This window comes from Trachypithecus francoisi, unplaced genomic scaffold, assembly GCF_009764315.1.
Source record: "Trachypithecus francoisi isolate TF-2019V2 unplaced genomic scaffold, Tfra_2.0 Lachesis_group0, whole genome shotgun sequence".
Taxonomy (NCBI): Eukaryota; Metazoa; Chordata; class Mammalia; order Primates; family Cercopithecidae; genus Trachypithecus; species Trachypithecus francoisi.
In genome coordinates this window covers 31,179,978-31,195,890 of record NW_022681453.1, presented here as the reverse complement: position 1 = coordinate 31,195,890, position 15,913 = coordinate 31,179,978, and the positions used below count along the sequence as shown (strand labels likewise).

General features: G+C 41.7%; 1 protein-coding gene across 14 annotated transcripts in view; it reads left to right on the top strand.

Moving 5' to 3' along the window:
- The first annotated feature begins 494 nt into the window (after positions 1-494).
- Positions 495-15,913, top strand: part of CADPS (calcium dependent secretion activator) — a 487,588-nt gene continuing 472,169 nt past the window's right edge. For 11 of the 14 annotated variants that reach the window (XM_033210318.1, XM_033210317.1, XM_033210316.1 and 8 more), the window contains exon 1: positions 528-1,318. In XM_033210318.1, the coding sequence (XP_033066209.1) occupies positions 884-1,318 (435 nt within the window). In that variant the 5' untranslated portion in view covers positions 528-883. Of the gene's footprint in view, positions 1,319-15,913 lie in introns of all 14 variants that reach the window. The other 3 variants (XM_033210312.1, XM_033210307.1, XM_033210309.1) reach the window with 2 other exon arrangements.

Sequence of the window (15,913 nt, the reverse complement as noted above, 5' to 3'; positions counted from 1 at the left end):
ATTTGATTAACTTATATTTTAATTAGACTGGGCGCATGTGGAATAAGTTGCTGGAATCAGAGTTTTCACAGGTGGGACAAACACGTTGCCCAGCCCCCACGCCCCCCTCCACGCCCCAGGTGTAAAGAAGCCTGGGGATGAGATGAACCCTTTCTTTCCCGCATAAGATCTCACGGACTTCCTCCTTCTAAGTGAGACCTCTCGATTTAGCGTCTCCAAACAGCCCGCTCTGCTGGTTTCCGGATTTCTCCCTCCCCCAAGAACTTTTTGTCCGCGGGAGGGGAAATGGGGTTGAGGCAATGAGAGCCAGAGATCAAGAAAAAAAATTATCCACGAAGGGGGCAGGGGAGGATGGTGGCAAGGTATTGGGGTCAGAAGTACTGAGGCTCTGAGGACGCTCCGCGCTCTCCCCGCTCCAGCCTTCTGCAGCAGCCCTTTACGCCGCGGACACGGGAGAGTTAAGCCAATAAACACGTAAGCGCCGCTCCCTCCCCAATCGGCAAGATGCCTCTTCGGCTCTTGGCTGCATCGACAGCTTGCAACACTCGGCATCTTTTCTGGAGGCGCCTCCTTCAGCGGCCGCAGATGGCATCCGGCTGCGGGCTCAGGGCTTGCAATTGATTCTCCCACTTGCCCACCTCGAGTCCACGGACGCACCTCTCCCTTCCCCTCCTCCCTTCGCGCTCCTGGGTCTGCGCCCAGCTCGCGACCGCCGGGCAGAGGATCAGTCGCGGCGGCCGAGGCTGAGCAGCAGCCCTCTCGCTCCCTGAGCTGAGGAGAAGCGCCCACCCGGGAGAGCTGATCCCCGGCTGCCTCCAGCGCCCCCCACCTTTTGCACTCCAAGCCGGGGGCTCCAGAGACCCCAGGCTCCCCAGGCGCCACTATGCTGGACCCTTCGTCCAGCGAAGAAGAATCGGATGAGATCGTGGAGGAGGAGAGCGGCAAGGAGGTGCTCGGCTCGGCCGCGTCCGGCGCGCGCCTGTCTCCCAGCCGTACCAGCGAGGGCTCCGCCGGCAGCGCCGGGCTAGGGGGCGCCGGCGCCGGAGCCGGGGTGGGCGCAGGCGGCGGCGGGGGCAGCGGCGCGAGCAGCGGCGGCGGGGCCGGGGGGCTGCAACCCAGCAGCCGCGCTGGCGGCGGCCGGCCCTCCAGCCCCAGCCCGTCGGTGGTGAGCGAGAAGGAGAAGGAAGAGTTGGAGCGGCTGCAGAAAGAGGAGGAGGAGAGGAAGAAGAGGCTGCAGCTGTATGTGTTCGTGATGCGCTGCATCGCCTACCCCTTTAATGCCAAGCAGCCCACCGACATGGCTCGCCGGCAGCAGAAGGTAGGTGCGCCTGGGAGGCCCAGGGAGCAGCACCCGGACGTCGCCAGGCGGGCGGGGCGAACAATGGGAGCTGGAGGCGCAGCTGGCGAGGAGGAGCAGGAGAGGTGGAGACCGCGCCCTGGGGAAAGGGCTACGGGGCCCCTTCCCAGCGGCCGGACTCGCCCAGACCCGGCCCAACCCAGCCTGGAGCGCTCCTGGAGCTGCCTGGGACCCGCGAGGGCCGCGGAGCGCAGCGCCGCGTGCCGGAGCCCCCCAGCCCGGGAGCGTTGGGGAGAGCGAGGTAGGCAAGTCCCGCTTTGTGGCACGAAAGGCTCGGGGAGTGACTTGCAGCCCACGGCGCCCAGAGAGGCCTTGCTCGCTTGCAGGGCTCCCAGCGCTCTCCAGCGGCGGGCGGCTGCGCTCAACTGCGGGCCCGCCCTCCTGGGCGTGCGGTCGGCGGGCGGGGGCAACGGCAAGTGGGGGCGCCGAGGTGGAGGGAGAAGAGCGTCTTGGAGCAGCGCTCCGCTCGCTGGGGCGGAGAGCAAGCGCAGGGGCAGGCGGGAGAAAGCAAACCCGGAAGGCGAAGCTTCCCGTGACTCTGCGAAGGGCACCCTCCTCTCCCTGCCCGGGTCAGCCGATCACCGACTAGGGTCCCCAAAGGGTCCTGGGGCGCTGCTTCCTTATGGCTGGAGTTCTTCCTCACTGACCCCAGAGCAGGGGCACTTCCTCTGGTCCTTCCGTCCGGGTCAGCCCCTCCGCCTTCCTCTCTTTGACCCTCTTCTCCTCTTCCCAAGGTGACTTCGCCGCCACCTTCTGGCTTGCCTGGGTCCTCCAAGCCCTGCCACTGCTGCCTTGATAAAGTATAGCTGCAAAAAGCCTCGCAATCAGAGGCATCAAAAGCTTTTTCTGTCTGAGGCTGGGGCAAGGCTGAGGCAGCTCTGCGCTGCCTTTGATTTTTTTTTTTTTTTTTTTTTTTTTTTAAGGCGCCTATTTCTATCAGCTGTTCTTTAGCTGGAGAAAGGCATGAGGGTTACTGCAAAATGAGGGGCAGTGGCGGGGGGTGGGGGCAGAAGAGAAGCAGTCAGGCACCTCTTTGAAGTGAGTTAGTGAAGAAAGTCAGCGTTCTATTCTCTCTTTTAAATACATTTGCAGCACTTCAGCTATCAGAAAAGCCAGTCAGAGAGGCAGTGTGAGAGGCCAGTCGTAACCCCATCAAGATTGTGAGACTAGTGTCTTAAAACAGTGAATTTTTCGGTTGCTGCCATTTAAGACCAAATAACATGTTGCTGTAGTAGCATTAGTTTTTCCATATTTCTCCACCCTTACCTTGAGTAAGCACAGATTTCTGTTTGTTTTGCTTACATGTGTACACACACCACCCAGCACTGATGATTTATTTCAGCCATCATGAGTTTGGATATCGTTTCATTAAAAGATAAAACTCATTTCCAGGGTGAGAGACAGGAGGTGGGTTACACACACGGCTCTCCATCTCTATCTGTGGCCCCTTGTTTTTTCAGTTCGTATTTTGGACTGCAGTAGAGCAAAAGTATCCTCAGAGCAGTAAAAGTTTTTGGGATATTATTTTAAGGTTGGATGTTGAGTTCACGGGGCCTAATGTTTCACATTTCAGTTTGGAATTCCTGTTGTAATTGTGTCTTTATAGCATGGGAACTTCAACCTCCAAAATCTATCCCAGTAATAACAGCACCATCCAAAAATATCCCATTCCTTTGACAATGAAAACTGTGACTTTAAGTGTTAGGTTGAAAGGGGTGGGGGGGCGGGGTGTCTAGACACATTTATCAAAGTCTCTAGAGTTCTGTCCTTTAAATAGATGCTTAAGTCCAGAGCTAGCATGGAGAAAGAAATCCCACAGAGATACAGTTCTTCTAAACAGAACCTTCAGCCACCTTAGTGATCATTATGAGGCCAGATTTTTCTGATCTGATTGTATGTTTTACCTGAATCCACGCAAAGCTGTGGTTTTGAGGGGCATGCTGGTTCCATTTTTACACATGACCTTAACATCAGAGAGACTCCAGGACAGATTGATAACACTGGCATTTGGTCAAAGTATTTTTAGTTATCACAGCAAACTATTGCTAAATACTTATCCCACTGAAGCTATCCCAGGGCTTTTGGCTATACTGGGAAGCTAAATTTAAAAAAAAATTATATATATATATCCTTATTACAAAAATATTTTTCACTGCTATATCTGTAAGTTTTTAATGCCTTTCTAGAAAAGTGTGTTTTGCTCCTTCAAGTAGAAAGCTTGGAACTCTGATTTTTAAAAAATAAGCAATCATTGAGAGTAATTAAAAGGTTTGCATAATCACTGTGGTAAAGTTTAAAGCCAACAAATAGAGTTGATGAGCTAAAGTTAGTCTTGAAGAAAGATAAACTAATTGTAAACTAAACATGAGTTTGCAGTAGAATAGAAAAGGATGAACTAGAAAAAGAAGAAAAATGTAGAGAAAGGGATAGGGTGACATGGAGGTCAGAGAGATAGAATCTATGAAAAGGAATTGCTGAATTATGGAGAAAAGAGCATATTGTACAGAGTATAATGCACCGTGTGAAACCAAATAATCTATATCACAATACTACCACTTTTTCAAGTGCCTACTATGTGAAAGGCACATCAATCATTTTTTGAATAGGCTCTTTTTGAACAGCTTTCAATTCACTGAAAAATTGATAAATGGTACAGAGAGTTCCTATATACTACATATCTAATTTCCCTTCTTAATATCTTGCAGTAGTGTGGGACATGGGTTACAATAAACTAATATTGATACATTATTATTAACTAAAGTCTGTAGTTTATTCAGATTTCCTTAGTTTTTAGCCAAAGTAATTTTTTCTGTTCTTAAATCATTTTTTAAATCTCCTAACTCTAACAATGTACAGATTGCCATCCTTGTTTTTTAAAAACAAGGAAATTTTATTTGCCTAAAGCACCACGTAGATGGGTAAAAGATGGCAATTGAAGTGTGAGGCATTCTGATCCCAAATCCTGTCTTTTTAATATGAGATACTGGCTAGACATAGTCTAAGATAAAAAGAGCCCTAGAATCCTAACAACGGGTCAGGTGTACTTCTTTACCCAGAGTTATTTCTCTTTGAATTGAGAGAGGTCCTCCTTTCTTCCTCTGGACACCCATCAAATATAGTCACTATGGGCAAAGTAGATGCTTCGGTTTAACTTCTTAAAGAATATGAAGGAGAGGGATGGACTGTGAGTGGGTAAATTTGAACACTAGACTATACCAACTTTACTATGTCGTTTAAGCTGAAAGGAAAAAGATTTTGGCTCAGAAGAACACTTTGGAAGGAACAGAGGGAGACTACCATCACTTGGATAATTTTGGTAATTACTTTGGTTTCACTTTTACTAAGAAAAAGAGCAGTCCAACAATCTTCCCAATTAAAGAGAGGACTTTAAACTGACTATTTGAAAAACACATTCTATCATTTACTGGTATATTATGTTACATTACTGTGAATCTATATATAACATGGTGGCAATAATAATTTATGACCAAAACAGAAATCTCCCCACCAGAATGTAACAATGTATGTTTCAGTAGCTCAGAAATGACAGTTTGGAAAGCAGTTCTTTGCTTTTTCTTCTTTTGTCAGAATGGTAGAGTGAATACCTAGAAGTTGGCATGGCAAAGCTATACCATATGTTTCTAAATTATGTAGTAACGGTGATGGGTGGCTGGCTACCTTGTGTGAACTAGCTACGTATAGTTAAGGAATGTAAAAGCAGGCACTGTTAGCAACTCATGTAATATTTAGATTGACATGACCATTTTTTAAATGAGGTAGGAGTTATTCAAATAGCCTAAAATGAGTATTGTGTCTACATACATAGATATAGTATACATGTGTGTCTGTGTATGATGAGGGAAAAGGGTAATCCTTAAAACTGTCTATTACACAGCAATTCCTATTTCATTCAAGAGGGCAAATGTCTTGTAAGTTCAAGCTACTCATTTCCATATGATTCAGCTTATATCTGCCCATGAAATTACGGCTAATGTTGAGTCATAACCATAGAAATTCTTTCCTTATTCATTTACTTGGCTTTATTTGGACAAGACTCAAAAGCCATACCTTTCATAAAAATCAAGACCTAGTGCTAGCTAACTATATATGTGTGTGAGAGACAGCACAAGTATGTGTGTGTTTTGAATCAATAATAAAGTTGTCTATTCAGATATATTTTGAGGCACTTGGTTCTACCACTCAAAATTCTTAAGGTTTGCTTTGTTAGTGCAACATATGATTTGCATTCTAAAAAAAATTCTACCTTTTGAGAGAACAAAGAGACTGTTAAACCAAGTTTTCTTCAAAAAGAATTGTTTCTCTTCTTCATCAGGGGAAGAACCGAATTATTTAAATGGGCTTTTTGGCATTCCCCAACTCCCCATTTTCCTTGGTGCATTGGGAAGCCGCTGTTATGCACTGATAGCAGAGACTTTCTGAAGATGCAGAATACCATGAGAGGTTTTTGTTTCATTACACACCTGGAATAGGCTTGTGATTCCCTGAAACTGGACTGAAGAACAAAGGAAATGTTTCATCCCTGAAGAATTGTACTGAGTAAAATGATGAAAGTCAAATGATTTAGGGATCTTCCCACTGCAAAAGCAAATTTAATAAACAATCATAAGCTATCATATTGAAATTAACCAGTATTTGTGATTTGGGGACAGGTGTCTATAAAACTTAAGCTGGAATGATGACACTTCTAACTTAGAAATATGTTCTAAATAACTGACCAGTTGCTCATTGCACCAAGTGCTCAACCAGGCTCGACGGCAGAAGCAATTGGTACCTGTGAGATGTGGTTGTTGAATTGGGAGAGCTTATTTCTAGTTTGGAAGATAACATACGTATATGTCAAATAAGCTGAATAAGAAAGTTTTAGTTGTAAGACGCTGATTAGAAGTACTAAAGTGGAGGCCGGGCGCGGTGGCTCAAGCCTGTAATCCCAGCACTTTGGGAGGCCGAGACGGGCGAATCACGAGGTCAGGAGATCGAGACCATCCTGGCTAACACGGTGAAACCCCGTCTCTACTAAAAAAATACAAAAAATTAGCCGGGCGAGATGGCGGGCGCCTGTAGTCCCAGCTACTCGGGAGGCTGAGGCGAGAGAATGGCGTCAACCCGGGAGGCGGAGCTTGCAGTGAGCTGAGGTCCGGCCACTGCACTCCAGCCTGGGCGACAGAGCGAGACTCCGTCTCAACAAAAAAAAAAAAAAAAAAAAAAAAAAAAAAAGTACTACTAAAGTGGGGAAGGAAGAAGTAAGAGTCATGCACACACAGTTGGACACAACAGTAGAAAAAAGTCTTCATAGAGACTGGGGTTAGGTCTTTAAAAATTAGTTTCATTTGAGTAAGCATAGGAAAAACAGGTGTTCCAGTCTGGAGAAGAACACTAGGTAGCAGAAATGTGGAAAAGAGTCACTGTTAGACAATGTCAGTCAGATTCTGTTGGTTCTAAGTGACAGAAACCCAGGCTAAATCAAAAAAGAGGGTGAGTGACTTACTGGTGCATGTAAGTGAAGAGACTGGTACGGAAGTGACTGCAGGAATGGCAGGATCTAGGAGCCTAAATGACTTCCATAACAGAATGAAAAAAGCTAGATGATGAAGGGAAAGGATATACAGATTTAGCATCCCTAATTCAAAAATATAGTATCTAAAATGCTCCAAAATCAGTCTTTTTGATCATGACATGATGCTCAATGGAAATGCTCATTGAAGCACTTTGGATTTCAGATTTTTGGATTAGGGATGCTCAACCAGTATAATGCAAATATTCTAAAATCCTGCAAAAATCCATAACGCTTCTGCTCCAAGCATTGAGGATAAGGGATACTCAACCTGTATTTTGAAACCTGTGTTTTAGCTCAAACCCTGCCACTAATGAACCACTGATTGTAGGCAAGTCTCTGGGATAATTTCTTAATCTTTCATGTGGAGAGGGGATGGACAAGCTTCAGATAATTTCTAATGTCCTCTCCAGATATAGGAGTTGATAATTCTTTCTGAACAATGAGATTACTTTTTACCAAGACTTATAAATTCATTCAAACTTGTGTTTGGTATGATTTTACATTACAAAACAAGTCAGTGTCTTAAAGAATCCAAGATGGTTAGAGATGAAGTTAGATTTCATTAGTTCAAATGTCTAAATATTCACATAAGGTGAAATTCCAAAAGGTTATAAGACTGCAGACTACATGAGAGATTGTAAACTGTGGCCTATGGGCTGAAACTGATCCACAAATGTATTTTGTCCACAAAGCACTTTTCAAATTTTGAATTAGTTCTCAACATTTAAAACTATCAAAATATTTCGCATAAAAAATCTGGATTTCTGGCTTCTCTTACAAGTGGAAGATATGACAACACTGGGCCTGAGTTTTTATGGATTTGCAAAAAGCAATGGAAATAAGACTACCCAACCATCATTTAAATAATATAATGTTAATCACTTTTAACTAAATTGGTCCAAGATACCCATCCACCACATAAATCTGGATGGTGGGATACCAGCTATCTGGTTCCTGCCCAACACTATCTCCTTTTACAATTGCTTAACAAATATCAGTGATCTGACCCTGGCCCCTGTAAAGCATCCAAGAGAAGTATCTGAGATTTAGAACTCTGTGTTCCTTGTCTCTGGCAACTGTAGTAGTTTTCTTGTTGATATTAGATTTATACTTTTTTTCCAAATTGGAGGGCCAATTATCAGAATTATTACTTTTTCATTTGTCAGTCTAGGCATGTGATATGATTACTTTTCTGTTTTTAATAGATGAGGAAAGGGGGATGAATTCAGCCAATGCATTGAGTCTATCTCTTGCTATTGATATATTGATGGACAGTGAAGGACAGTGGTTAAGGACATAGACTCTGAAATTAGAATGCCTCGGTTTGCTTTCTTGCTGTACCCCTAACTTGCTCTGTGATCTTAGACAACCTCTCTGAGCTCAGTTTACTCATGAATGAAATGGGAATTGCAGTGGTACCTTGATCATTGGGTTCTTGTGAAAATTAACTGAGATAATATAGTAAAGCAGTTAGAACAATGTCCGGAATGTGTACGTGCAATACAAGTGTTAGCTCTTGTTATTGCTAAGTTGATATGTGCAATGTTTTTATCTGAAAGGATTGGGCAAGTTAATATATATGAAGTACTAGCTATCACAAGTCTTACATTCATTATTGCTATTATCATGATGATCACCATGAAACAGTATGGAGGAGTCTGGTGAACTAAAATGCAAGAATACCAGAAGGCAGGCAGTTATGATTAGAGTATCACCTACAAACCAGGTGGGGTCCAGGGTATAATACATCTCTGTTCTTCCACTTTTGTTGAGACATTTCACTTGTATTTCTTTGAACAAAAAACAGGGACCCATTTGTCTGGCTTCAAAACCTCACTTTGAACAAAAGCAACATGGATAGAACTCATAGGAGGTATTTTAAATGGCTAATGTCAAGCACATGTACACGGGAAGATTTGTCACAAGCTTATCAGAAGACTCAGATAAGGGGATGCTGGGTCACTCAACTGGTAAATGATGGGATCCTCAGAGTTCCTTATTTTCTTCATAACCACTATGAGGAAAGACACTATGTTTGTTATCATTGAATAGGTCACCTGCCTTTTTCAAGTCCTAATATTTTCGTTCTCGATCCAAATAGCTCTTTTAAAAATGTTGGTTTATACTAATGATATTGACTATTACCATATTGATTATCACCATTAAAAATGAACTCATAAAATACTTTTATGTTTGTGTAGAGAGTAAATTCTAAGCATATATGTTCAAAACTTTATATATCTAGATAGAGTAAGACTTGCATAAGTAGGTAATATGCAACAGAGTACAGAGACTAAGACTTCTAACTCTGTAGACTATCAGTCCCTGGTTCAAATTCCTGGTCAGCTCTGTGACATGTTGACTTTGTGACCCTGGGAACATTATGCATGTCTTTACTTCCTAGTTTCCTGATCTGTAAAATGGGGAAAAAATAGTAAGCACTGTAAGAGAAAAAACATGTTAGTTGCTTAAAATCTTTATCTAAAATGTTTAATATGGGGTATATGGGCAAATATTATCAGTAACAATAAAAACAGTGTTCTTGCATTTTAGTTCCCCAAACTCCTCCATAGTATTTCAGACTACAGTATCTTTGCTCATACTGTTTCTTATTGTGAAATGTCTTTCTCACCTTTCTTCACGCGATTCACTCTTGTTCATCCTTTCATTATTATAACTCAAGTGTTATCTCCTTTAGGAAATCTTACTCAAAGCTTTGTAGTGGGCTAAGTACTACCATAACTCCTTAGTCAATCGTTCCTTTTACCTCTTTTACTTTATATTTAAATTACCCTTTTTACACATGCCTATCACTCACTAGACTGTAAGATTCCCAAAACAGTACCTGACATGTAGTAGGTGTTCAGTAAGTGTTCAACTGTTGAGACTTCACACTGATGCTTTATTTCCTAGAGAGCTTCCAGAGAGAGGAAATAATAAGAGTCTTAAATACAGTCACCTTTATTACAGAGACGTTGTCTCTGTAATTTTTACTTTTATAAAAGCTTCTCAGAGTTAACCAATTATCAAATGACTTCAAAATAAGTTATGTTACAGAAACCTTCTATCTATTACCTCTTAACTTTGTTTGTTAATACCAAAAAGTGACAAATTTCTAGATCCATTATAGAGAGAAGTCTTCTTTATGAATCTCTTGCAATGGGTGAATCCTAGTTGAATCGCCATAGTGTGTGTTTAAGTGATCAAACATTAAAATCAGCAGAAGCCAAAGAAATAAGTTTTCATACTGGGTATGCATTTTTAAGGACATTTCATTTGATTTAGTGAAAATCAGGCTGTTTAATTTACGGTCAGCCACAATGTTGCCAAAGTTGTATCACAGAACCTGTAAGTTTTACATCTTTAGGCATAAATAAATGTGCTTATTTTCTCTACTTTTATTCTCTTACAGAATTTTGGCATTATTTTCTGTTATTTTATTGTAAGTGGCCTAAAGTCCTTTCTGGGTATAGTTAAGGTATAAATAAATAATAACTATAGAGCTACTGCTTATTGGATATGGTAATAAGAATATGCTATGTATAAAACATCAATAAAAAGTGAAACTGCTTCTTAGATATGGACTTTTCTGATACGTTTCACTAGTCAAAGAAAATTAGTTTTGCTGTGTTATTCCTTTTATTTTAACAAGTGGGAAAAAGGTTTGAAAATAAATTGAATTATCGAGCCCTCAAGTGTTCCAATCTGCTGTCTACCATTCTAAAATCGAGAGATATGAAATAAATTGATAATGTATTGATGTCTTTTCAGTAGCCTATGGGAAGAAAATATCAACTCATCATGTGCTTCTCAGAATTACTTCTGTGCAGTAAAAAAGTTCTGAGATACTTTGAAGTTAACTTTTTTTTTTTTCTTTTTTTAATCCCTAAGTGTTCCAGGAGCACATGCTAAGTTGCAAATCCTCTGGGAGTGGTAATGCTTTTAAAAAGATAATGGGATTTTGGCAAACATGCTGAGTGGTCCAGAGAAGAATCTACTATGCCTCTTAGGAAAGCAAAGGGAAAACATTGAAAATTCTTGCAAATAATTATGCCTTCTGTTGCCCATGTAGAAAAACAGCCTTTTGGTGTGAATGGTAGGCATAGAGTTGTTTAAGCAAATGAGTTGAAATACATCCTGAACATGTACATTGGCGATTTTTCTGACAAGTATAGCAACTGTTGTCTATAAGGCAGTGTGTCATAACATACTGTGTTCAAAACATTTCTTGGGGGTTCTTCCATATTCAAGTTTTGTTTGTTATACATCATCAGACAATGTTGTTTGAACCACTTTTCTGTACAAGAAACTCACTAGATCCTGTAGAAAAAGTATGTAAAGTCATTTTAGATGGCCTTCTTGACCTCTAGGAACCTAGCAATCTGGTTGAGAAGTTGAGATACACTGACGTAGACTAAGTCAGGACAGGGTGAGTGTCTGAATTGTAAATATTGGTGTTTCCTAGATTTCCATTCTTGGCTCTTGTTATGGGTTTGTTATGTTCCCCCCAAATTTATATGTCAAATTCCTAACCCCCACTGCCTCAGAATGTGCCTTTATTTGAAAGATTAAGATGAGGTCATTAGGGTGGGCTATAATCCATTATGACTGATGTCCTTATAAAATGGGGAAATCTGGACCCAGAGATATGCACACACACAGAATGCCACATGAAACGGAAGACAGATTGGGGTGATGCTTCTACAAGCAAGGAACACCAAAGATGGTCCACAAATTGTACCAGAGACTAGTGGCGAGGCATGGAACAGATTCTTCCATCTTAGAAGGAACCTATTCTGATGACACCTTGATCATCACCTAGCCTCTGACAATGTCTGTTGCTCGAGTTACCCAGTTAGTGATACTTGGTTATGGTAGTCCTAACAAACACAGCCCTCTTCTTCTGTCCATACCATCTTTCTCAGCAACTCCATCACTAACTTGACTTTACTAACATCTCTACACTTAAAATTTGCGAATCTTTTGTCTCCAGCATAGGCCTCTTGCCAGACTGCCAGACCCATACATCTAGCCATTTGCATCAGTGCTGCTAAAGGTGTGGCCACAGACAGGTGCAGGTCAGTAAATGCTTTTTAAAGAACTTGGACTAGAATGTAAATCAACTCATTACTTTCTTCTGCAAGGAAAGTCTTGCTATAAAAGTTGTCAGCTGTATTGAGCAGTATGCATGGTGATTAAATTGATGTAATCTCTGGTATAAGCACTTTATCTCAGTGACGGCCAATAAGAAGTAGTTCACAGATGACACAGGCCTACCGAGCTCACTTGAAGGAGCATTGACCTCCATGGTATCTCCTTTCAGTGTCCTCACACCATTCAATGATACAATTTTTCTTCTCATCTAGATTCTTTCCCATTGTATTTTCTAACTCAGTGAATGGCCACCCAGTGGCGCTACCATATAACTGAGCTGGCCAAGGCACAAATGTGCAATTCATCTTAAAATCTTTGATTGTTGAGGCGGAGTGCGGTGGCTCACACCTGTAACCCCAGCACTCTGGGAGGCCAAGGTGGGCGGATCATGAGGTCAGGAGATCGAGATCATCTTGGCTAACACAGTGAAACCCCATCTCTACTAAAAATACAAAAAAATTAGCCAGGCGCTGTGGACGGAGGCTGTAGTCCCAACCACTCAGGAGGCTGAGGCAGGAGAATGGCGTGAACCCGGGAGGCAGAGCTTGCAGTGAGCTGAGACCATGCCACTGCACTCCAGCTTGGGCGACAGAGCAAGACTTCATCTCAAAAAAAAAAAAAAAAAAAAATCTTTGTTCATCCTCACCACCAAAGAATGCATGTGTCCTCTCCATGTTTCTCCTGAGGAAATTGTTGTTTTTCTCCTTCACTTCATCTTCATCACTAATGTCCTGCCTTGGGCCCACATGATTGCTTGCATGGACTTTTGCAGTAAGTTCTCACGGTTCTCTCTGCCCCTTTTCTTGCCCATACTTTACCCACTACTAGAGTGATACTTTTGAAACACAAATACAGTCATGGCTTGTGTTTGATACCATTGTTTCAAACAATGGCTGAGAATTCTTCTGTAGCTTTCTGTTGCCTACACAGGATAAAATAGAAACTTGCATGACATAAGTAGATCTTCACTCCCCATTCAGGCTTAATTACTGCAGTTTTCCTGCACACACCCTTCACTTCAGCCCATTAAGCCACTTATCCCTGTGGTGTTCATTGCTCTCTGTGAGCCTCAGTATCATTGCACTCCTGCTTGAAAAGCCCTCCCTACCTTGCCTTCCATTACTTTCCTAGGTAGAAGGTAACACTCAGTTATAAAGTACAGGAATAAATAGCATTAATTGGCCCTTTACCCTGTGTAGTCACTTCTATATATTTACAAGCCTTATTTCATTTAATCTTTATAGCAACGCTGTAAGATAGGTACTAATCAATCACCCAGTCCTACAGAAGAGGAAACCAAGAGGAAAAGCAGATAAGAAACTTGTCTTAGGTCACAGATACAGTACATGGGTTGGGGCCAAGGCAGTCTGACTCCAGCCTTCACACTTAACCATGTGCTATGTTAATTACGTTGAGGCATTCAGCACACCTTACTTCAATGTATAACTGTTTCTTTTTCTTTCTCCTGACTCTGCAGAGATCATTTAGTCTCCCCAGGTGTCTGACAGATTGTATGTATGTAAAATAGGTGTTCAATAAATAGGTGATACATGAGTTCATGATTGTTGGTTTATAACTATTCAGAATAGTAATATATATTCTCTACAATTTGTAGCCTATCCACTGAGATTATTTCATTGCTTCATTAAAACAACCTTCTGAGTATATGTGAGACATGTTATAAATTCCTGTTTTGTAATAAGTAAAAGTGAAGTCTGGAGAAGTCCCACTGGTTGGAATGGGCTACAGAGCACCAACCTGGACCACTTAACTGCACCTAGGGCTTCCTCCCATTGCACTGTCAGTCTTGGATTTACAATAAGAATGGCCTGAGCCATTTTAGACTTTTTAAAAAATTGCTTCATTTTATTTAATCTTTATTTTATTGCAGAATTGTGAAAGTCATAGTGATTCACACTTTTAGAGGGTCCACCTCACCTCATAAAAATTTTAAATGTATGTCACATTTCACATCTACTTGGTTATTGAAAAAACTGGAATGTATGTTTTTCAATCTTGCTTTCGAAGCTATTTGTCTATATAATAAATGACTATGATTTTTCAGGAATCATGGTGCATTCAGAGGAATCCGTGAAAACTTAAAAAAACAAACAAAAAAAAAACCTTGGCAGGGTGTGGTGGCTCACACCTGTAAACCCAGCATTTTGGGAGGCCAAGGCGAGTGGATCACAAGGTCAAGAGATTGAGACCATCCTGGCCAACGTGGTGAAACCGCATCTCTACTAAATATACAAAAATTAGCTGGGCGTGGTGGTGCGAGCCTGTAATCCCAGCTACTCAGGAAGTTGAGACAGGAGAATCACTTGAACCCAGGAGGCAGAGGTTGCAGTGAGCTGAGATAGTATCACTGAACTCCAGCCTGGTGACAGAGCACGACTCAGTCTAAAAACAAACAACAACAACAACAACAACAAACCACCATTGTTTTCAATGGTATCAGTATTTTTATGAGGACTAAATTTAACAATTAATGGAGTCAATATGTGTTTGGAAGTCACTTAATTGAATATTAATTTAGATTTTTCATGTTTATTCCTATATTTTTAAGACAATATTTAGGATCTTGGATTTTTTTTTAGTGCCTTGGAGAGTTTCAAGGCTCCAGTCCCCATGCCTCTATTGCCTAATGAATGAAATAGCCTTTGGCCAGGCTTGGTGGAAGAAGTGGTATTTGAACTAAGCCTCAAGCTGACTGAGAAGATCAAGTGATAGCAGTGTGATACATTTTGAGAGAAGGGAAGGATACTTTCAACTCTCTTTAGAGATGAGATAATGCACAACAAGTTTGAGCACATATGAACAGACAAATACAATTGTATAAGATTCCAATATTGGACAGAAAATAAGAACAACGGTTGGTTCATGATGGTAGATGCCCTTCACCAAGGTAAGGGGATTCAGGAGTGGGGGACTTCACATTGTAGGCAATAGAGAACTGCTGAAGAATTCTGAGCAGGACAATGACATGACCAATGTAGCATCTTAAGAAGATTAAGCGAAATGTCTGGAAGGTATGGGGAAAGGAGAGAAAAGAAGCTATAAATTTCTTCACACTGTAAGGAAAGGTCATGAATTAGGCTTGAATGTTTTATCCAGCACAGATCAGTTTTATAATTTTGTGGGGAGATTTGTAGAAAAATATCAAAAAATCAATGCCTATATGTAGAAATGTCTTGAATCAATAGTTCAAAGGCATTTCCCTACAGCAATTGTTGACCTTTGTCTTCATTTTCTTATAGTAACTTTTATGTACTTGTCACAATGTGTGGGCTATGAATGTTCATTTTTTTTTCATAAATTCTAAAAATGTAAAGCAAGGTGCCTGCCCTTTAAGTTATATTTAATTTCAGTGACCGATATTCTGATACGCCCCTGCTGGTGCAAAAACTCTTCTGCATAACATTGTGAAGCACATAATGACACTTGGACAAAGCTCATAGGGTTGAACCTGGCATCATTTCAGAGAATGAACATGTGATTCCATCTGGCTTCCAGCTGACCTAAAGGATCCAGATGGAGTTTAATCCAGCCCCAAGAAAACATGAGCCCCACAATAAACCCAGGTTTATGTCAAGCCCATAGAAGGAGAGAGGAGGAAGCCTGACTTGTGATGTCAGTTTGGAATCTGGGGAGAAAACTTTCAGTGTGCCCAACCACACTAAAATAGAATCTTGGATTTGTCCTTTCTCCCACATTATTTCATCCCCCAAACCAACCTAAGTTTGCATAGGCACCCAGAGAATAGGGTACTTTCAAACTCCCTGCCCTTTCTCACTCCTCCCTAAGTGGAAGGAGTCTTATCTTAG